The following is a 24138-nucleotide window of genomic DNA, read 5'->3' as shown; positions in this document are numbered from 1 at the left end:
TACTGACAATTTTCCTAGACATACAAGTGCCGAAGACATACAAAGCCTCTGAAGCATGGGATGATTCCCACAGGGAATGTGTAGAATGTGAATCAAAGGCAAATAAACCTTATGTTTTGCTAACCTACAGCCCGTGCAGCCCCGTTGTAGGCACATGCAATGCAGATTTCTGTTCAGTTTCTAAAGTGATGAAAATACCCTGTGGTCGGGCCAGGGCACCACCCTACCACGGAGCCCTTGGAGGAGCCACTGATCTTCATGGAGGACTTGATCATTTTTCTTTCCTGGTCACTATAGCTTTAGTGCAAGGGCAGTGACTACTGTGCAGCTGTGATTGCTGATGCATCACAAGATCTGTTCCCAAAAGCAGGGAAGGAAGTGGGGAGGGAGAGCAGGACAGAAAGCCATGTAAACCCTGGCTTGGAGAGAAAGCAGCCACTGACAGAGCCTAGAAAGCCCTTGGTTGTGGCCATCATAGCTCTATTTTCTGCCAGCACTAAAGACAAAGAATGAGATGACTTCACCCTGGAGTCTTTCTTTAGAAAAGAGAAACTGAAGATTGAATTAGTCTATGCTGGGAACGGCAAAGTAAAAAGGAAGCCAATTCACAGTAGATGAGCCGGAAGAGGCCAAACCTCTCTGCCTGTCCTGACAACACTGCTCAGGAGTTCACTGGTCCAAATACCTCCACACATTCGGCCCATAATCCTGTTCCCTTAGACAAGGAGCAAGTGAACATACATTAACCAGCAGAAATCTCCTAGGGAGTAATGGAAATAAAAACAAAAATAAACAAGTGAGACCTAATTAAACTTAAAAGATTTTGCACAGCAAAGGAAACTACAAACAAGGTGAAAAGACAACCCTCAGAATGAGAGAAAATAATAGCAGAGGAAACAACCGACAAATAATTAATTTCCGAAATATACAAGGCAGCTCATACAACTCAATACCACAGAAACAAACAACCCAATCAAAAATTGGGGAAAAGACCTAAACAGACATTTCTCCAAAGAAGATATACAGATGGCTAACAAACACATGAACAGATGCTCAACATTGCTCATTATTAGAGAAATGTAAATCAAAACTACAATGAGATACCACCTCACACCAGTCAGAATGGCCATCATTAAAAGGCTACACACAATTAATGCTGGAGAGGGTGTGGAGAAAAGGGAACACTCTTGCATTGCTGGTGGGAATGTAAATTGATACAGCCACTATGGAAGACTGTTTGGAGATTCCTTAAAAAACTAGGAATTAATCCACCATATGACCCAGCAATCCCATTACTAGGCATATACCCTGAAGAAACCAAAATTGAAAAAGAAACATGTACCCCAGTGTTCACTGCAGCACTATTTACAATAGCCAGAACATGGAAGCAACCTAGATGTCCAGTAAGATGAATGGATAAAGAAGCTGTGGTACATATATTCAATGGAATATTACTCAGTCATAAAAAGGAATGCATTTGAGTCAGTTCTAATGAGGTGGACAAACCTAGAGCCTATTATACAGAGTGAAATAAGTCAGAAAGAGAAATATAAATATTGTATACTAATGCATATATACAGAATCTAGAAAGATGGCACTGATGATTTATCTGGAGGGCAGCAGTGGAGAAACAGACATGGAGAACAGACCTATGGATGTGGCGGGAGGGAGAAGGTGAGATGTACAGAGGGAGTAACATGAAAATTTACAATACCATATGTGAAATAGATAGCCAATGGGAATTTGCTATATATGACGCAGGGAACTCAAACAGGAGCTCTGTAACAATCTAGAAGGGTGGGATGGGAGGGAGACGGGAGGGAGCTTCGGGAGGGAGGGGACGTGGGTGTACTGTGAATCAGCTGATTCTTGTTGATGTCTGACAGAAAACAACAAAATTCTATAAAGCAAAATTATCCTTCAATTAAAAAATAATTAAAAAAAGAAAAAGAAACCTTCTAGGGCAGTAATCCACTTCTAAATAACAGTTCTGAAACAGTTCAGGAGTCAACACTCAGGTGCCTACAAGCAGAGACACTGAAGATGGGAAATGTGAATGAAGGCATTCAGGGACAAGAATTCCCCCGAATTTACCACAAATGGAGAAGAAACCTTGAGAATAAGGCTTCTACCAAGAGAACCAAAACACAGGGGTATAGGAGGTAAGGGACCACGTACCATAAATCAAACTGCCTCGAAACAAAAACGGAAAGGTGACTCACCAATTTCCCTCCCTTTTCTCCTGCCCCAGCCCCAGTTTCACCACGATGGAGGCTGACGTCAATAAGGGGGAAGGAAAACCTGCACAAATTATTAATACCAAGGGGTCGACAGCTGGAAACAACTATGTGGCCTATCCAGACAAAATCTGCTCCCGCAGGGAAGCTGTGTTGGACCCTCCCTCCCCACACTGCCATGTGGGGACAAGGACTCAAGCAACATCCTCCTTTGCCACCTGGCTCCCCGTTAGGTTCCACCAAAGGGGACGCTCAAGAGACATAAAGTGCAGGAACGGGGGAAAGGACTGCCCTTTCCAGCTCTGCGTGCTGCTCCTGCCTGCAGTAGCCCAGGAGCTGGTTCATGGGACCAGCCTTGCTGACACTCTGTTTCTGGTCATCACAGCTCAAGTGGGCAGGCCATGGATACTATGTGGCCTCCAGCTGTGGTTCCTGCTGGATTACGAAATTCAGATGTGACACCAGCCTGGCAGTGCCCTCTCCCCAGAAGTGAGCATCCCAGCCCCAGAGAACCCCCTCCTCTTCCAGCTCTTAGATTCTGGCAACCCCAACCTTTTTTCCTTTGTCACTCCTTCCCTAGGAGTGGTAGCCACTTCCTGATATAATGTTCCCTATTATCTTAGTCTTCCTTTCTCACATCCTCAATCCTCCATGACCTGCTTAACCAATTCCTAATGGTAAATTCTCTCTGCTAACATAGCTAATGTGGTTTCCTTTACCCTAAGTGGACACTAACTGATATATTACTTGGTAGCAAGAGTGAGGTTAATCTTGCACCCCCTGGACTGTATGTGTCTCACTAAAGTATTTAAAGGATGTGTTATTTCCTGTTTATCAGGTCTAATCTCTATAACATCATCAATGTACTAGACCAGTATGATGTGCTATAAGGTGTCAATAACATCAAGATATTGCAGAATACAGAATGAGCGGCAAGACTACAATGGTATACTGTTGACCCTACCAGGTAAAAGCAAACTGCTTCTGTAATCCTTGCAAACTGGTTCAGAGATAAAGCATTCGACAAATGTTGCGTAACAGAAGCTAGGGTCTATGTTGATTGTTTTCAGTAAAGATACCGTATGTTGAACAGCAGCTGAAGTTGGAATGATCATTTCATTAAACTTAACAAGAATCCAAAGTCAGCCTTTAAAATAAATCTGCCTTCTGTACAGACCAAACAGACAAGTTAAAAGGAGATATGAGAAGTGTCTTCATGTTTTCCTTTTTCCACATCTTTGGTGGGGGCACTAATTCCTGCAACTCCAGGAATTCAGTGTTCCTGTTTGTATATTATTCTGGTACAGAAGGGAAATCCGATGGGCTTCTACTTGACCTTTCCTACCATGACAGCCAATGTGGGAATTCTTTCAGTTTCCAAATACATCTACCCTGATTATGAACTCACAAACAAAGGAAATGACCAGAGCCTGGGATCTGCAGACTATTGGACTCACCACAGTTTTCAGGTTAGCCAAAATTCCATTGTTTCCCTGACCACTATAAGCCCACACATGGGCTGATGGCCCAGAATGGCATATTGCATCCTCAGGCATTAATATCAACCAGAGCCAGTGCCTAGAAATCTCTAGAAGGTCCAGGTACTTCCTTCTGTTCTGGGCACAGGTGCTCTAATGAATGAACACAACTCTGAGAAGATATAAAAGAATCTCTACCATGAATGTATGCAGCCATGTTTAAAATTCCCTCAAGGGAATGTGGCCTTAATCACTCTGAATCTGACTTGAGTCTGGAAACTGGGTTAAGAAGCCATGCCTTTCCATTGTGATGATCTCAGTTCAAGTTTCTGGTTCACACACCAGAAGTCTCCCTCTTACAAAATACATAAAGGCAGAAAAGGAACCTTGAGGCCATGTTTCTCATTTATCCCTAGGGAGAGTGTAATCAACTAGCTATTCTCAAAATTCCTTCCAAGATGAAACAATGTGCCTCTTCATCCTGCTGCCCATGTTGGTGAGTATGCCTATCTTGTCCTGGGTGATTGAGTTCTTGATTTTTTTTTCACTGGAGTATAGTAGCTTTGGGGCTTCCCAGGTGTCTCATGGGTAAAGAATCCACCTGCCAATGCAGGAGTCACAAGAGACGAGACGTGGGTTCGATCCCTGGGTTGGAAAGATCCCCTGGAAGGGGAAATGGCAACCCAATCCAGTATTCTTGCCTGGGAAATCCCATGGACAGAGAAGCCTGGTGGGCTACAAAAAGTCGGACACAACCGAGCAACTGAGTATGCATGCACACACAGTTGCTGTACAATGCTGTGCTAGTTTCTGCTGTACACCAATGTGAATCAGCTATAAGTATACATATATCCCCTCCCTCTTGATTGGGTGGTTGAGTTCCTGACCTCTGCTTCTCTGGGATCCCGTCCCCTTAAGGAAACAAAGTACCCATCTCAAGGGCAGCATCTTCCATTGTCACAGCCACGTTACAGAGAATGATCCCCCTGGATACTCCCTTCACTATGTGTTTCTCAATTTGCTCAGTGCCTGGGGAAGGGGCTCTCCTCTGTGGTGGGGAGCAGCTCACACTTGAAAAATCCACACCAGCATTCCGATCTCCTCAAACCTTTGGATTCCCTCCTCCCTATCACACCAGGCAAGTTCTCCCCTGGTGAGAGTGTAAACTCCTTCAGTTAAAGTTTATCAACCAAGTTGACTACACTGTTAAGAGTCCCAGCCATGCAACTAAATTATTAAGTCTAGAATCTGTTAAATAATAAATTCAGTCTCCTTATACACTCCTTCCTCCTTGGTCTCACATCCTTAGAAGCCATTTCTACACATGTTCCCAAGGATTGTGGTAAAAGAAACTTTCAAAATCCTGCAATTACTTAGCAGTATAAGCTCTTTCCTCCCAGGCCAGACTTTGTGCTTGTCCGTGGGAGCACCCTGAGATCTGATCTACTTTTGGGTACAAAAACAGTAAGGGTTGGTTGCAGCAGGTCCGAGTAAGAAAACCACCCCCTAACAAGGCAACCACCCAGGCGAGGGGACCCAACTCCATGCCTCCTACCCAGCTGGTCTACCCCATTCCAAAGGCCCTGCTAGGAAAACAGTTTCTGGCTGGCAAAGATTGGGAGAGCAAGTCAATTCTTCGTTAGCTCCACCTCAATTCTAATGTACGCCAGTCTACTGCTCGAGAGAGAGGAAATGGGAAATAGAAGAGGCTACAACAGCTGTCTCTAATCTAACCAGGTGCCCACAGACTTCTCCCGGAAATGTGGAACTGAATCTAAAACAGCTAACAGAAAGCCCTGCCAACTAACACAGTTCTAATGCCTTAATATCATGACAAAGGCAGCACGTTGAGAAAGTCACACCACCACCCCCCCGCCCCCTGATTTCTGACCTCCACAACTAAGTGAAGAAGAGGCGGGAGTATGGAGAAGCAGGTGGCTGGCATTTTTATTCAGTGGTGTAGGCAACCACATATTTGAATAATTTTAAGGGTCTGGAAAGGCCATGATTTAAATATAGTTTGATTTTACCTGGTGGCAAAAGTTACAAATTCAAATTCTCTATTATTGGTCAGGTGTGCCTCAGTGTCAATGATGGGAAAGGCATGTGAGAAAGGGGGCCAGGCCCCAAGGAAGGGGCTGGAACTAAGAGCTGGGGCTGCACTGTCCATTTTACGGTCGTGCCCAGGATGCATAGTAGAAGAAGACATACTTCCTGGGTCCAAAGAGTTAAAGAACAAAATAGTACTAAAGGACTTGGATTAATTGTAGCAAGTAGTTTCCTCCATTTTCAAATCCCCATGAGCTAATACTCTACAGAGTAAACTTATGTGATAAACTTGCTTTTTCCAGAAGCATGACTAAAAGCCTATTGGTATATTGCTTTCTCTAGTTTCAAGACAGTGTCTTATTTCTGAGCATATACGGTACTTGAAGTGGGCTGCCCTAGTAGCTCAGATGGTAAAGAATCTGCCAGTAATGCAGGATACCTGGGTTCGATCCCTGGGTTGGGAAGATCCCCTGGAGAAGGGAATGGCTACTTACTCCAGTAATCTTGCCTGGCGAATCCCATGGACAGAGCCTTGATGGGCTACAGTCCATGGAGTGGCAAAGAGTTGGACATGATGGAGCGACTAACTAACACACACACCCAGCATTTGAAAATTTGTGGAAAGTGACATCATATTTGAGAAAAAAATGTAACAGCATCATATTACTTAAACAAAAGGTCACATCCCATCATAAAGGGAAAAAAAAACTTTTAACCGCACACGCAAAAAAACACACTTCCTAAGAACCATGGAACACATATTAATAATTTTGGACTAGGTTTATAAAAATACACTGGACATTTAATTACCATTGGGTATCTTTTTGTTAGCAAAGACTTAGCTTCTTTTATCAAAGGACAGGTGTTCCAGGAGAAAGAAAAGGTTAAAGCCACCCACTGAGTTTTACCATAAGCTCCTACAGTAAGGTCACCCGCTCCCAAGCTCTGACTCAGATTCTCAGCCACTGCATCAATAAAAATGTTTGGAGAGTCAAGCATGATTGAGGGTAGACCACTAGTCTATCATCTCCCCCACTTTGGGGACTGCTGAAAAGCTAGCAGTTGATAGTTTAAAAATGACACATCCTTGCAGAGTGGTATAGTGTTTAGTGATTTCTGTCTCACCAAAGTTGCCCCAATTTGAGGCCATGTGAGAAAAAGAAAAAAAAAAGAAAAAGCAACCGTTAGTTTCAAAACTACTTTCTTATATCTAAGTTTCCACCAAATACTTCTAGCCCACTTCCGGTGAAACCAGCATGGTTCTTTCCTAACCCTTCTCAGATTGACTGTCTATACTGATTCAGATTTGCTCGTCAATGCACACCTGTCTGCTTCCTATTAGCTTTGCACACCTTCTCGAAATGAACCAGAGACACTGACTTTCTCTCTAATTATAAATAAGCTCGGACTGCTTTTAAGTCAAGGTTCCAGAAGGTGAGCTGCCTTCCAACCAGCTCCATGTCTGTGGTTGCTCTTTGGCGCTGGCTGGTTTTCCTCTGCCTGTTCTTTCTTCATTAATGTATTTTGTGCATTGTTGTTTAGTCACTAAGCATGTCTGACTATTTGCGACCCCATGGACTGTAGCCCACCAGGCTCCTCTGTCCATGGGATTTCTCAGGCAAGAATACTGGAGTGGGTTGCCATTCCCTCCCGCAGGGGCATCTTCCCCACATCCCCACCCAGGGATGTTCGAACCTGCATCTTTTGCATTGACAGGCAGATTCTTTACCACTGAGCCACCAGGGAAGCCCATTTTGTGCATATACCTATATAAAACTAAATAGCCACACCAAATACCTAAACCCTTTTATCAGTTTATACCACTATGTGAAGTCGCTCAGTCGTGTATGACGCTTTTCGACCCCATGAACTGTAGCCTGCCAGACTCCTCCATCTATGGGATATTCCAGGCAGGAACACTGAAGTGGGTTGCCATTTCCTTCTCCAGGGGACTGAACCCAAGTCACCCACATTGCAGCCAGACTCTTTACTATCTGAGCCACCAGAGAAGCCCCTTATTATTCCACTATGATGTCCATTTATCAACGATCACATAGAGACCTTATTCTGAATTCCTACAGCAAATACAAACCACTACTTTTTTCCTTTCTCAGTAGCGCTTGGTAATAAAAATATTTTCGTCACTATATTTGCTTAGTTTCTGGGTTACATAAAATAGCTGTCCTCAGGGACCAACAGAAGGGTTTCAGAGGTAAAATAATGAACCCACAGCATGGATACATTAGGCGCATTCGCCAGAACAAACACAGATGATAAATATCAGACAGCCGCCAGCCACTCCAATTAATATCTCCTCAAGCATGGTGGCACAGTTGCCTTAAAATTCATAAAGTTCTTATTTCCCGAGCCTTCCAGAACAACATAGTTCCGTGGCAAAGAAATTATTTATTTTTCATTTATTTTGTCTAGAAAAGTGTTCTAAATATAGCGTTATTCTTATTAACGATGATCTAAGAAGTAGAAAACAGTCTGCAGTCTTTTCTTTTCCCCTATTTGCAGTGTAACAAAAGAGGCCAAGCTTGCTGTGATTTGTAAACAGTACAATTTCAATATGAACCTCCGGGGGATCATTTGTATAGCTCCAATGATCTAGTTTTAGCAACCATTCATGATCGACTTTGGAAGAAGCTTATTAATTGACAGTGTTTCCTTCTACCCACTCTACAGTCCTAAAGTGCAATCATTCAATTTTCTCTGTAAGAGGTTTTTACGATGACTCCTGCTTTTCAGGGAAATTCAAATCAATTCCACCAAGCATTCAGTTACAAATGATTTTGGACAGAATTAATGTTTTATCACTGACTGTTTGGGCCTATGTGTAATATCATTCACGTCTTCACAATCTCGAAACGCCTTGGGACAGTAGTTAGCTTTCCGTCTCTTTCCTCGGTCAGACCCCTTAGCCAATGTTGGTCCCTTTCTTTCTTCCAGAATGTATATTACCGGAGAACTTGAGTAACATTTGCTCTTTGTATAGGGTTTAATGGGTCAAGAATTAAATTGCAATTTCCCTTACCCCTCTCCTGCTCTCCTTCTAAGAAGCACATGCTGCTGCTAAGTCACTTCAGTCGTGTCCGACTCTGTGCGACCCCATAGACAGCAGCCCGCCAGGCTCCCCCGTCCCTGGGATTCTCCAGGCAAGAACACTGGAGTGGGTTGCCATTTCCTTCTTCAATGCATGAAAGTGAAAAGTGAAAGTGAAGTCGCTCATAGTGTTGGATTATTTCAATACTGGCTGTAGAAGTATCCTTTGCTACAAGGCAGGCAGGAATGTTCTCTCCTCCTTAAGGAACCTTGCTTTCCCCTGATGTATCACTTTTCTCAAAACCTAAGGAATAAGTAGCTAGTTTTCCCTTGTCCCAGTGTCTCCAAACAGGAGATGGAGCCAGAATACTTCCAACCTCTCCAAAGCACTCTTTCAGCTGAGGTCAATTTTATTTTCACTCCAAAATTCTCCTCTTTGGCATCAGAACCTTGCCATAACAGACCCCGGATGCACTGAAGATTTTGGCCCTGACTCAAAGGTTTTCTTTCTCACCATCATTATCTTGGACAATTTTAAATCCCATGAAAACCATTCAGTCGACCTCTTGCTTCACATTTTGCTAATTTCCTCTATCCCAGCAATTTTTACTGCTCTTCTAATAACTTACTCCCATGGGTGCTCCATGGAGCTTAGTTCCGGCAACTATTTCACCTCTCATATTTTAGAGTAGACAATTCCACTCCCTAGGGGGGAAAACAATCTTCCTTTGATCTCCCATCCCTAGCGCCCAACCCCAAAGAAGCCTCCAGTCCACACACCCTCTCGGCTCTACCCTTTTATCAGCCACTTAGTGCTTCCCCTCCCCCCCTCTCCAGCAAGTGCCTTGTAGTCAAACATTTCAGCAATACTTGCTGGTCACCAATCCCTCTCTATCCCTGAATGAACACGCCCAATTGTTTCTCTGCCTGTTCCTATTCCACAGCATCCCATGGAGGAAAATCTAATCATGTGTTGATGGACAAACAATGGGAATGTGAGATTTCTAACCACAGCGAGGCCCTTGATGCACTGGGTCTTCTCCCATCAGTGATTCATGACAGTTCAGTTCAGTTCAGCTCAATCGCTCAGTTGTGTCCAACCCTTTGTGACCCCATGAATCGCAGCACGCCAGGCCTCCCTGTCCATCATCAACTCCCGGAGTTCACCCAGACTCACGTCCATCGAGTCAGTGATGCCATCCAGCCATCTCATCCTCTGTCGTCCCCTTCTCCTCCTGCCCCCAATCCCTCCCAGCATCAGAGTTTTTTCCAATGAGTCAACTCTTCACATGAGGTGGCCAAAGTACTGGAGTTTCAGCTTTAGCATCAGTCCTTCCAAAGAACGCCCAGGGCTGATCTCCTTCAGAATGGACTGGTTGGATCTCCTTGCAGTCCAAGGGACTCTCAAGAGTCTTTTCCAACACCACAATTCAAAAGCATCAATTCTTCGGCACTCAGCTTTCTTGACAGAGGCACTGGCCAAATCTTTTCAACAACCCTTAAACCACCTAGTAATTCTAGCTACAATTTATGAGGGAGGGACAACACATAATACCAAGTATTATGCTAGGATACTAAATATACTGTATCAATAACCATCATAACCCTTAAGAGGTTGCTTAACTTCTCTGTCTCCCATCTCCCCATTTGTAAAATGAAAAAGAACTACTGTCTTCATCACACTGTTGGGGGCAGTGAGTGAGATGATATACTTCAAGTACTGGAATTCACTCTATGGTATGCAGTTCTCAATAAAGATAAGCTATTAAAGTTGAGAATGATGATGATAATGATGAAGATGGCTACCCTGAACAGTTAATATCATCCCAGTGTTATGATGGCACTGGTGGTCAGAAATCCACCTGCCAATGCAGGATACACAGTTTCAATCCCTGGGAGAAGGAAATGACAACCCGCTCCAGTATTCTTGCCTGGAAAATTCCATGGATAGAGGAGCCAGTCAATGGGGTCACCAAGAGTCAGACACACCTGAGCACGCATGCACAGTTAAGGGTGGAAAGAAGTTTAAACTCAGGTCTCTCTGCTTCCAAAATGCAGGTTTTTTCAATGCTAAATACTTTCCTACCCCCAGAAAATGGGTAAAATTTTTGAGTAGTAAGCTACCTTCCCGGAGAAGGCAATGGCAACCCACTCCAGTACTCTGGAAAATCCCATGGACGGAGGAGCTTGGTAGGCTTCAGTCCATGGGGTCTTGAAGAGTCCGACATGACTGAGCAACTTCATTTTCACTTTTCATGCATTGGAGAAGGAAACAGTAACCCACTCCAGTGTTCTTGCCTGGAGAATCCCAGGGACGGCGGAGACTGGTGGGCTGCCATCTATGGGGTTGCACAGAGTCGGACATGACTGAAGCGACTTAGCAGCAGCAGCAGCAAGCTACCTCACCCTCATTAAACAGCCTTGCATGCCACTTCACAGAGGAGAAACAAAGTTATCAGATACACTCAGATCTTTAGTTAGAAGAAGGCTCAGCTGACACAGATATATTAGACATGGGAAATTTAAAAAGGATTCCAAGGAAACTCAAGACTGGAGATATGTAATTTCAGCTTTTTAAAAAGACTGAGGTTTGATGTGTTTTATGGTAACTCATTCCAAGATATTTTTCTCTATAGCTGTTACCTTCCATAACAATAAAACTGCTTTGTCAAGAAAAATCTTAATGAAATATCACTTTACAAGTTTTAAGTGAAAGAAGTATTTGAATAACCTTGTTTAAATTGAGTGGCTATGATCTTTTATTTTCAACAGCAAACATTAAATTTGATTCAACTTGTTTAATACTGTTTCTTATTCAAAATATATTTGTAAAACACACACACACACTGAAAAGTAAATCAAGGGGTGGGCTGAATTGAGAGACTGGAATCGACTTATATACACTAATAAAATAGATAACTACCAAGAACCTATTATATAGCACAGGGAACTCGACTCGGTGTGCTGTGGTGACTTAAATGGGAAGGAAATCCTAAAAAGAGGGATATATGTATGCATATGGCTGATTCATTTTGCTATATAGCAGAAATTGACAGAGCAGTATAAAGCAACTATACTCCAATAAAAATTAAATCAAAAGATTATTTTGAAATAATATAAAAGTTGATCTACATGAAGAACCTGCTTTTTTTCTGCCTGCCCCATTATAATTCTCTCCCATTTTGGTAACAGCATCCCAATTTTTCTTTGGTGTGGGAACCACTGTTCTCCCACTATTTAAGGTTAGGTGAGGCTAACGACACTGATTGGCTCCAGCAGTTGGCACGTGACCAAGGCCTGGCCAATGAGAAACCATGTCCTCGTGGCCCACTGACTGGTTCAGAGAGGGGCACCTGATCCCATGTCTTGGCCAGGGAGAGCCTAGCGCTATGACTTGATCAATCTTCAGGGAAAGAGAAGCTCTTTTTTCATGGGAATTAAGCCAATGAGATAAAAACTGGCCATCTCCATCACCACTGAAGAAAAGCTGCCTCAGAATGGAGCCAAACACAGGAAAGCAAAGATGAAAGAGTTTCTTCCTGTCATTTGATCACCTGGATCCAGCTGTGACTATGGCTGAACCCCTGGAGCTTTTCCATTACACGTGCCAATAAATTCCTTTATGTTTGTTTGTGTAGGCCAGTTTAAGCTGGGCTTCTGCCATTTCCAACCAAAAATATCCCAACACAACCTATCTGTGCCAAATAGCTAAGATAAATTCCCTGAAATAAAAGCATGGTTGACTTTCAGGTTTGTGAAAACAGTCAAATGTCATCAAGTTGAATTCACTTCTATTTCGTTCTGCATGTGAGGGTTCTGTGGTTTAATTTTGATGAGAGGGAGTGAGAAAAACAAAAGTCTCACTCCCTGATATACATGTAGGTCTGTCCTATGATGATTAAATTTCTATATATCTTTACTCATACTTTCTTCCTTATCTCAAGCTGGTAAGGTGAACCTTCTATGTTTTTAATCTTTCTTGCATGTTCTAGAATCTACATCCATCAATTATTCTCTCCCTCACACAGATAACCCCTCCCCAAACCACCCTCAGCTTTTCTTGCTCTACTGGTTCCTATACTCTCACCTATTGGTGTACCTTCTGTCTCCTCTGTAAAAATAAATAGAGAATGAAAACCAAACTTCAATATATAAAATCACCCATACACATAATCAGGCAGAAAGAATCACAAAGAAATGGAAGAAAATAATGTAAAATATTAATGCTGATTGTCTATTGTCTCTCATGGTAGAATAATAGCTGATTTTTTTCTTTTTTTAAAATGCTTTTCTGTGGTTTACAAATTTCCTTAGTATTTATTTTATAACAGAAATGTATTTCTTAAAATACATTTCCTCTTCAAGCTACCACATTTTTCCATCCCTTACTGTCTAATATTGTAAAACAAAAGACCAGGCATCACTTCCTCACTCCTAGTTCACGGCCACACTGACTCTACTGGTATTCACTCCACTCAACTGAAACCATATCCCCCAGTGACTAGTGTGGCCATCACGTCGCATTCAATGGTTTCTCTTCTCCCTTTAGCTCATGTGACCTCTTTGGGTCATCAGCCATCCCTTCCCCTGGCTCGAGTTTGTAACCACAGAGCTATCGTTTCACCTCAGGTTTTCCTTTCCTTTCCTCCCCTATTCAGTCGTTCAACAGGTCTTATCAATGACATTTCTAGGTGCGCCCTGAATGCATCATCACCTTAGCTCCTTGCCTGCGTCCTGTCTGCTGTCTGCCCCTCTCCTGGCCTCAGCCCCACTACTGCTCTGTGCCTCCACCCCTCCCCCATCTCACACAGCCCACTGCCCTGGGAGTCATCGCCCTAAAGCCCAAGCACAGTCATGGAAGTCCCCACCTTAAAATTCTGAATGGCTCTTGAATGCATATAAAAATCAAGTACCATGACCAGGCTGCCACCAAAGGCCCTTCACAAGCTGGTTCCGGCCCATCAGCCTCATCTTCCACGTGTTGGAGCCTGTGCCACAGGCTCCGGGAACACTGGCTGACTTTCCAGAAGAGCATGAGGCTCTCTGGTACCCAAGGGCCTCTTATCGTGTTCTCTCCCCTGCCCTGCCACTCTTCCCCTCCCCACACAAACTCCTGTTCACCCTTCAAGACCCAGACTAGCATTAAATTTTGACTATTTTAATAATTAGCACTTATAATACTGTAGTTTGGTCCCCAGTAGATACTGACCTGCTCTAGGGCAAAAACATCATTTTATTTATTATATCCTGGTTTCTTGCCTATAGAAAGCAGGCAAATAATAGTAAAAGGGAGATACTGTAAAAATCCCAAACCGTCCCTAGAACACTGATTTTTATTATATATTAAAGGAGTAATTATAATGATTCTGACTTATAAAAACAATCACAACCCCCCTCAAAAGACTTTTATGTGGTCTATATAATATGCTGTGTGTCCTATTTGAAGTGCTGTACTCTCAGCATCCGTGATGTGAGTCTGGCCACTTCTTTTAATTTGAGATCAGTCTCTTTAGATGACAAACAAAAACAAAAAATTTAAATCTTCATAATAAAAGTTTAAATTGTCTTAATTTCTTGGTTTCCTCCTTCATTCATGACACCTTCTAATATTACAGTCAAGATTTATATATCTACAGCTTCTGCTTTAAAAAAAAATGGTTTGAGTATACCTTTTGTGCAAGGAAAAAAATACTATACTTTTCTTTAACTTTTTCCAATTAAATCTACCAATTTACTTTTGAAGGGCTCTGGTGGCTCAGAGGTTAAAGCATCTCCCTGCAATGCAGGAGACCTAGGTTCGATCCCTGGGTCAGGAAGATCCCCTGGAGAAGGAAATGGCAACCCACTCCAGTATTCTTGCCTGGAGAATCCCATGGATGGAGGAGCCTGGTGGGCTACAGTCCACGAGGTTGCAAAGAGTCAGACACGACTGAGTGACTTCACTTTCTTTATTGAATAAAATTATATCTTTTTAGTTACAGAACTTATAAGGTACACAAAGTCACAGGACATTTAAATCTAGTGAATTCAAGATTTTAAAAAGTAGTTAAGGGACTTTCCTAGTGGCTCGGTGGTAAAGAATCTGTCTGCCAATGCAGGAAACACGGGTTTAATCTCTGATTTGGGAAGATCCCACATGCCACAGGACAACTAAGCCCATGGACCACAACTATTCAGCCTGTGCTCCAGAGCCTGGGAGCTGCAACTACTAAAGCCCACAGGCCCCAGAGCCTGTACTCTGCAACAAGAGAAGCCACACAGTGAGAAGCCCATGCACCTCGACTAGAGAGTAGGCCCCACTTGCCACATCTAAAGAAAAGCTGGAGCATCAACAAAGACCTGGCACAGTCAAAAATAAAAAATAAACAATTTAAAAGTAGCTATAGTTAAATGGCATCTCATGTCCTGGAGAAGGTAATATTGACAAAAACATCCAAAAAGCCATCACTAAATCTTCTTAGAAATTTCCATACCTTTAAAAGAAAGAAGTCATGCAACCAATCTCTCCTTAAAGAAAAATTATGAGATTCATCTGTTACACACTAGCTATGTCCCCAGCATGATACTATGAACTAGAGGGGACTTTTCTCAATTCCCAATGGAAAAAAGTCCAAACTGCTGTAAGAGTTCAAAAGAGGGAGATACCACAACTAACAGAGATCAGGGATATTCTTCTCATAAAGGGTAAGATATAAGCCAAGAAGAATAGACAGAATTTTTACAGACAGAATTCACCATTCCAGGCAGAGGGAACAGCAAAAAAAAAAATTAAGGAGGCAAGACAGAAATCAGGAAGTCAGTGTAAGACCCTGAGAGTGGTCTCAGAGCACCCAGTTCCCCACTGGGCCCTTGATCTTGTCACTCCCTGACTGCAGGACTTCCTTCTCCTAAAGGCTGAAATCTAAAGGGCCTTTTCCTTTTTGCAAAGGATTCTGGACTCAATCCCATGGGCAATGGAGACTAATCTAAAATTGGGAGCAGAGATCCTGAAAGGACAGGGGATTAACCTGGCAACAACGTACAGAAAAGAAAGGGAGAGACTGAAGGAGAGATGGAGACACTGCCATACCAGGAATACATAAGGATGCTGAACGCACTCTTGCTCGATGCTTTGGTAATAAACTCAACCACTGCAACCAGGAGACTGAAGTATTCTACACTGCTTCCTTTGTACCTCAAGTTCCATACAAAAAGCTTATTTAATCCCCCCAAAACTTTATAGCCCTAATCTAATCTTCTCTGGATTCCTTTTTTGATATATATATATATATATATATATATATATATATATATAAATGCCTGACTCTGCTTGTGACAAAAGCTTTCAAGTCCCACTGATCCTTTTGCCCCACAACTGTGCAAGCCTAAAGAAAACCTGTGAACTCCTCCATGTATGCCAACAGGGAGGAGACAGCCAGGCACTCCTCTGCCCACCACCCCGATCCACCCCCAGCACCACTCATAATAAGAAACAAAGCCACTTACCCCCTCCTTCATGCAAACTGAATGGACCAGTTTAGGAGACCACTTTGTGCTCTCTAGAAAGCCTCATTATGTGAGTAACACATCTTCTCCTGCCCTCTTGGTCTGTGTGTGTGGCACCATCAGTCTTGACCGCCAAACCGATTGCAGTGGCTTGGACAGAGGCTGGTCCCACAATCCATGGAGTGACTACAAACACTCCTTTTTCTATTTTTGTCCTTGGGGGCTCTTCATCCCTACCTTCTCCCTTCCCTACACCACCCTCACTACCCAGCTCCCTAAATGACACTTTTTTTTTCAGAATATTTGCATTTTATTTATCTCTTTTTTAACTGAAGTATAGTTGATTTACAATGTTGTGTTAGTTTCTAATGTAATACAGCAAAGAGATTCAGTTATATGTATATATTCAGTCATATACATATATTCTTTTTCATATTCTTTTCTATTATGGTTTATTACAGAATATTGAATATAGTTCCCAGTGCCACAAACACTCTTAAATAGTGAACTACTGCAATGTCCTGTCTATACCTAGATTCAAGGTAGGAAGAAGCAAAGAAGATGCATGATGGAAACCCTCAAACGGTCCTGTGGTCTAAAATTCAACTCAATACTGATTGCCTCAAATGGACATATACATTCACTCAAACGTCTATTTATCACTTCAAAGCAATTCAGTGTGTCTTTAGTAAATGCTTGGCTCGCACCCCTCCCAAAGGGCTAAACTCTAAGATGTTGCATAGTCATAGAAGCTAGGTGCTTAATTCTGCTGTAATCACAGGCTTGCAATTAGAAGAAATCTCTACACAGCTAGGATGGAAACACAATTAAACATTTCCTTTTCATAAAGTTCTGGGTTAAAGTGCTAGGGCAACTGAAAGGCTAAAATAAAAAGCCACAAATAATCCCTTTATTCAAATAGCACTTTAGTTACAAATCAAATGAAAGCCTTGATTTGTGTTCAGTACAGAAAGTACTTCCATGTCTTTTCAGCCAAACCTGCATATCTAAAGGTCATAATCATGAAAACAGTGTCTTCCTCAGAAACAGTTTAGAAAATCATAATATTAAGTACTTACACATCTTTAGCTGCTCCTGCAGGGCCTGGAAGAAAAAAAAAAAGATATTTTCTTGTTATCTTGATAACACTGGTACAAAAATCTTAAGCCCAGTATCCAACTAAAATAACTTTTTCAAGAGATGAGTTGAGAATATGATTTTTTGAAAGATCATCTCACAAAAGAAGAAAAAGGACAGCAGAAAAATCATAAAAAGCCAAATCTTAGGTTTAGAATTTATTCTGTCCATTTTTAACAATTCCTATAAATTATAACGGATTATTCCCTGGTGGCTCAGAGGTTAAAGTGTCTGCCTGCAATGCAGGAGACTGGGTTCAATCCCTGGGTCGGGAAGATCCCCTGGAGAAGGAAATGGCAACCCACTCCAGTGTTCTTGCCTGGAGAATCCCAGGGACAGAGGAGCCTGGCGGGCTACAGTCCATGGGGTCGCAAAGAGTTGGACACGACTGAGCGACTTCATTTATCTTATCTTTATAAATTATAAAGTCCTGATTCTGAAAGGAATTTTATAAGATGCCCCAACCTAATCTGCTAATTTTACAGATACGGTAACAAATTTGAGAAGTATTTTCTTTTCTAAGCCACATGACTTCTAAGCTGGTACCTACATGGAACTATCATGTTACACTATGCACTAATCAAAAAGTTAAGCAAAGTCATCACATGACAAAATGGAGACGACATCCTAAATGAATTGGGAAGTCTCGAAGATGCCAGCCCAGCTCCAAAAGGAGTAACATTCATTTCCAACTCTTGTCCTATTTGCTATTGAACCCTCTCATTTTTGCTTCCCATCCACATGTCAAAAACCCAGTCCTCTCACTTATCACATTCTCCGCCCACAACACAGTTCCATCTGCACTTCTGCCCCCTAATATCCTTACCTAAACAAACAGAACTTAGTTCCAACTTTAAAAGCTACATGGAATTCAGTATCATTTAACCTCTTATAAGTTCACTTCCCTCATGTCAAATGAGGAAAATAAAAACATCTGTCTCAAAAGTTACCATGAAGTTCTTTAAAATCTATATATCTCTATCAAAATACCAATGACATTTTTCAAGAAAATAAAACAAATAATACTAAAATGTCTATGGAACCACAGCAGACCCTGAATTGCTAAAGCATCTTCTCAAGAACAAATCTGGAGGCATCATGCTCTTGATTTCAAACTACATGACAAAGCTATAGTAATCAAAACAGTATGTTATTGGCAAAAAAAAACAGACACACAGATCAATGGAGCAGAATAGAGAACCCAGAAGGAAACCCATGCATACATGCTCAATTAATTTACAACAAATGAGGCAAGAAGATGCAACGTGGAAAGCATAGTCTTTTCAATAAACTGTCCTGGGAAAACTGGACGGTCGTATGCAAAAAAATGAAACTAAACAACTATCTTACATCGTACACAAAAATTAACTCAAAATGAATTAAAGCCTTATATGTAAGACCTGATACCATAAAACTCCTAGAGGAAAACATAGGCAGTAAGTTACTTGACACTGATCTTAGAAATTAATGTTTGGATCTGATTTCAAGAGCAAAGGCAACAAAAGCAAAAATAAACAAGTGGGGCTGCATCAAATCTTTTAAATTCCTGCACAGCAAAGGAAACCATCAACAAAATGAAAGGACGACCTACTGAACGGAAGAAAACACTTCTAAATTACATATCTGATACAAGAGGTTAATATTATAAATATATAAAGAACTCATAAAACTCAATAGCAAGAGAGAAAGAGAGGTTGAGAGAGAGAGAGAAAAACCAGCTTGATTTTTAAATGGGTAAATAATCTGAATAGACATTTTTCCAAAGATGACATACAGATAGCCAATTGGTACATGAAAACATGCTCAACATGTCTAATCATCAGAGAAATGCAAATCAAAAACCACAAGATATCACCTCATACCTGTGAGAATGCTTACTTTCAAAAAAGACAACAAATAACAAGTGTTGGCAAGTGATGTGGAAAAAGGAGGATACCAGTGCACGCTCTTGGTGGGAATGTAAATCAGTGCAGCCACTACAGAAAACAGTACAGAAGTTCCTCAGAAAAATTAAAAATAGAACTATCATGCTGCTGCTGCTAAGTCGCTTCAATCGTGTCCGACCCTGTGCGACCTCATAGACGGCAGCCCACCAGGCTCCCCCGTCCCTGGGATTCTCCAGGCAAGAACACTGGAGTGGGTTGCCATTTCCGTCTCCAATGCATGAAAGGGAAAAGGGAAAGTGAAGTCGCTCAGTCATGGCCGACTCTTCGTGACCCCATGGACTGCAGCCTACCAGGCTCCTCCGTCCATGGGATTTTTCAGGCAAGAGTACTAGAGTGGGTTGCCATTGCCTTCTCCAGAGGATCTTCCCAAACCAGGGATTGAACCTGGATCTCCTGCACTGCATCACTGTTATTAGCAGTCACATTTTCCTTAGTATCTCAATTTTCCTATCTATGAAGTGGGAGTTAACTCCTGTACAAGTCACAGAGGTATGAAAATAAAGGAAAACATGCTACAAAATACAAACAAGTCTGCAGGAAGAGTTATTGCCAAAATTGTAAGAACGTTATCCGAGAGATATTAATCTAGGATGTATAATACTGCAAATTCAAAGAAAAGAATAAAGATAATCAAGACTATGTGTCAGGCTTCCCTGATGGCTCAGTGGTAAAGACTCTGCTTGCCAGTACAGTAGACATGAGTTCAATCCCTGACCTGGGAAGATCCCACATGCCTTGGAACAACTGAGCCGGTGCACCACAACTACTAAGGCTGTGCTCCAGAGCCCTGGAGCCACAACTACCAAAACCCGGCTGCCCTAGAGCCCTTGCTCCCCAAGAAGAGAAGCCCCTGCAATGAGAAGCCTGTGCACCACACTATAGAGAAGCCCCTGCTTACCACAACTAGAGAAAAAGCCCAAGCAGCAATGAAGACCCAGCACAGCCAAAAAATAAATACAATTATTTTAAAATGAATTTTAAAAAGACTATGTCTCAAATAAATTCTTTAAAGGTTTTGACCAAACCTGAACTTTGTAACAAACTTAAGACTCTTTACTCAGGGGAGAGTAATATTTGTGTTTCACAACTCTCACTAAGATTATATAATAAAAATGGCTTTGGAATCTGAGATCATAAAACCAAAAAAAAAAAATCCTAAAATTTAAAAAAATCTTAAACATAATAACAGTGGAGAGTTCAACAGGAAAAAATAAACAAAAGATTTAGTGCCACCAAAAACCCATAAAAATGGACATTTTATTTCAGAATCAAAACAAGCATGAGAATCTGGGAGAAAGTCTAAAAAGAAAATAAATATCCTCGTTTTCTTAGTTTCATTTTCATGGAAAAAGATGGGGAATGATTGGGGGTTGCAGTGCTCAGGGGAGGAGAGAGCAGAAGGCATCAGAACAGATTCTGGGACGTCATACAGAAAGAAGACGGCGGTCATGATGTGAGGGCCACGAGCGCTGAGCCGTTAGAGATGAAGGGGAGGGCAGAGAGGACAGAAGCCACCTCACTGTATCTGACGGACAGCAGCAGGGTGGTAGGGAAACAACAGCATGGAACTGGAAGGCAGAAGAGCCAGGTAAAATTCCTGCTCCAGTATTTTATTTGACAGTCCCTAGATCCCTCTGCTTCAGCTTCTAATCCTGGGCTGACAAAGGCACCGGAAAAGACAAACCACAATAAGTGTGTGAGTGAAATTCATTTCAAAACAGTCACATGTTGTCTCCTCAGCACCTGTTTTCATCAGTCACCAGAAACCCTGCATCCACTTCACCTTGACTCCGGCGTCCCCACGGCCTCTTTCCTGCTGGGTTCACCATCTAACTTCCCAGCAGGCCCAAGGCAGATGCCAGGTGTTACCTTCCAGAAGGAAATCAGCAGGCCATTTCTTATGTTCACAAATGTACCTCTCTTAAAGGGCACCATCTATTTAACAACTGCAGTGGTGCGGAGGCCAAGAAGTCAGAAACACTGACTTGATGTATAGACATCAAGCCTATAGATATGATTATAATGTACATGCATCTTTCTAAAAGGGAAGAAAGCATACATCTTCACAGGAGCAAGGGATTAATGATAAGCTTATAACCAGTGCAGGTAGAACATGACTCTCTGACATACAACTTCTCAGAGAAAAAGAAAAACAAAATCTGTAATTGTTGAAACTCCCAGCAAAAATATCAGGATTTCTAGGTATATAAAATATGAAATGTCTTTGTTTTGCAGAAGTATAAAATCATAAAATTACTAGAAAGAGAAGAAAAATTCTGGTTACCCTCAGTGCAACATTTTAATCATATTTCATCTAGACATTGATTACAGTTAACCAGATGGAGAGTTCTTCTCTAGATATTTTATGCAAAAGATACTTTGACTAGAACAATTCAAATAGCGGCAAAATCCCATTTGCTTTAAGTTGTGTTTATGATTCATGAGATTCATCATTTATTAAACAAATATTTATAGTGGTATAGCTACTTCTTTCAAGACCCCTGGGGTAAAACATTTTTCCCTGTTAGTACCACTTCATTTCCTGCCAAAATGCCTCTCTACTGTTTAAACATAGCTATGGTACCTTAACACAAGGGAAGGCAGGTAACCATGTTTCTTGTGGGATAGAAGCACCACAAAATCTACAGACCTAAATTAGAATTTTTGTGAGTCAAAAGATTTAATGACTATTTTCCAAAATTGTATTATTGATCATTATAATTTTAAATATCTTCCTAAAAAATGGAAGTGGGAGGGGAAGGTCTGCTCTCAGAAAAGTATCACATTCAGTTCCAGTGACAAACACTTCCTTCTGAATACAACTGTTTCTTTAACACTTAGAAGACTGTTGTTCACAATATTGCCTCATTTCACCATGATTGTGTATACATATATATTTTTTTGGTGGGAAGCGCCTGCACTGTGAGGCATGCAGGATTCCCCAGCCAAGGATTGACACCCCCACACCCCCTGCGGTGCAAGCGTGCACTCAACCACCAGACTGCCACCAAAGTCTATACCTTTTACTTTCGTCAAAAGATTTTAAAATTGTATTCATGAGTCCCAAAGTCAAGAGTCTCAGTCACTTAAAAATGCACAGCAAATGCAATTTATTCAAGCATTAAAAAAAATTAATCTGATATTGACGAATCATAGAAAGATATTTGGTCTTCATTCCCTCTTCCTGGCACAGAGCTTCTAAAATCCTTGGAACCTCCTGAGAGATAAGGGTGATAGGAGCCTGTTTCTTCCAATGAGGTGACTCTTGGCAGGACCCCAGGTAGCTTCAGGATGGGAGCTCCCAGAAAACCCAAGGCTTGATTAGAAGCTTGGAACTTTCAACCCCACTCCCTGTCCTCTTGGAAAAAGAGAGGGGCTGGAGATCAAGTTAATCGCCAATGGCCAATGATTTGATCAATCAGGCCTATGTAATGAAACCTCCATAAAAACCACTAAAAGGACAGGGTTCAGAAAGTTTCTGAGTTGAACATCCATGTGCCAGGAGGGGGGTTACCCCAATTCTATGGGGACAGAGACCCCTATGCCTGAGACTCTTAACATGACCTCTGTACCTCTCCATCTGGCTGTTCATTTGTGTCCTTTATATAAACTAGTACGTTTAATCCAGTAAGCAAAGTACCTTCCTGAGTCATACTAGCAAACTGTCAGGTCTGAGGAGAGGGGATGTGAGAACCCCCAAATTTGCTGTCAAGTCAGACAGCAGTGCAAGTAAGCTGGGGACCCAATACTTGATACTGATGTCTGAAGTGAGACCATCTCAGGCGACTCAGCCCTCAAACCTACGGTGATAGACACTAACTCCACATATGAGCATCAGAATTGAACTGGACGGTGTCAGAGAACTGGAGAGGCAGATGGCATCTGGGAAGGAAAAACCTCTCAGATAACCTTCACATTTTATAGAAATTGGGTACCCCCATAAATAACTGAGGCTCTGAACAGCTTTGAAATGCTGTGTGAATCACACCAAGACTGAACGGTGCTGTATCTGCTTCAGCAAATGATTATTCACACTGCAGGTATTGTTTGTAAACTCTTCATTTTCTGATTTTCTGATTATATCCCATTCCAGGAACAATTACAAAAATGTCTTCTGTGTTAGTTCCGCATGAATGCTGTAACAAATCACCACAAGCTAAATGCCTTAAGACAACAGAGATACGTGCTCTCGGAGTTCTGGAGGCCAGAAGTACATCATCAAGGTGTCAGGAGGTCCCAACACCCTGCAGAGGTTGCGGGAAGAACACGGTCCAGGCCTCTTAGCATCACGGGACAGTGGGTCTTCCTTGGCACTCTGTGGCTGGTGGCCAGATAGTGCTTTCTCTGTTCTACCCCGTCCTCACATCACCTCCTCTCCATATCTGTCTTCTCCTTGTCTAGCTCTTCCAAAGACACTTCATCATCTAGGATTTAGAGCCTATCCAGATAACCTAAGATGGTGTCCTCATCTCAAAATCCTTAATTATACTGGCAAAGACTCTTTTTTCCAAACAAGACAATATTCACACATTCCAAATTAGGATGAGAACGTATCTTTTTTAGAGGTCACCATTCAACCCAATGCACTTCTCATTCCTGTGCTCCTCTACCTCTCCAAAAGCAGAAATTCCCTTTTGAAAAAAAATACATAGCAAAATTAATATTGAGGAAAAATTAAATTTAATATGACATGTCACATATTCTGCAAACACAGACAAAATTTTACTCCTAGTGCATGATAAAGCCAGCAGTTCAGTGATA

General features: G+C 41.9%; 1 protein-coding gene across 13 annotated transcripts in view; it reads right to left on the bottom strand.

Moving 5' to 3' along the window:
- Positions 1–24138, bottom strand: part of C5H12orf75 (chromosome 5 C12orf75 homolog) — a 92695-nt gene that overhangs the window by 59028 nt on the left and 9529 nt on the right. For all 13 annotated transcript variants that reach the window (XR_009736521.1, XR_009736520.1, XR_009736522.1 and 10 more), the window contains exon 2: positions 17374–17398. Coding sequence is in view for 10 of the 13 variants with exons in the window: in XM_061417176.1 (XP_061273160.1) it covers positions 17374–17398 (25 nt within the window). In the remaining 3 variants the exon portion in view is untranslated. The remainder of the gene's footprint in view (positions 1–17373; positions 17399–24138) is intronic.

Source organism: Bos javanicus, chromosome 5, assembly GCF_032452875.1.
Source record: "Bos javanicus breed banteng chromosome 5, ARS-OSU_banteng_1.0, whole genome shotgun sequence".
Lineage (NCBI taxonomy): Eukaryota > Metazoa > Chordata > Mammalia > Artiodactyla > Bovidae > Bos > Bos javanicus.
The sequence above is the reverse complement of the archived record's forward strand: the minus strand, read 5'-3'. Positions and strand labels throughout refer to the sequence as shown.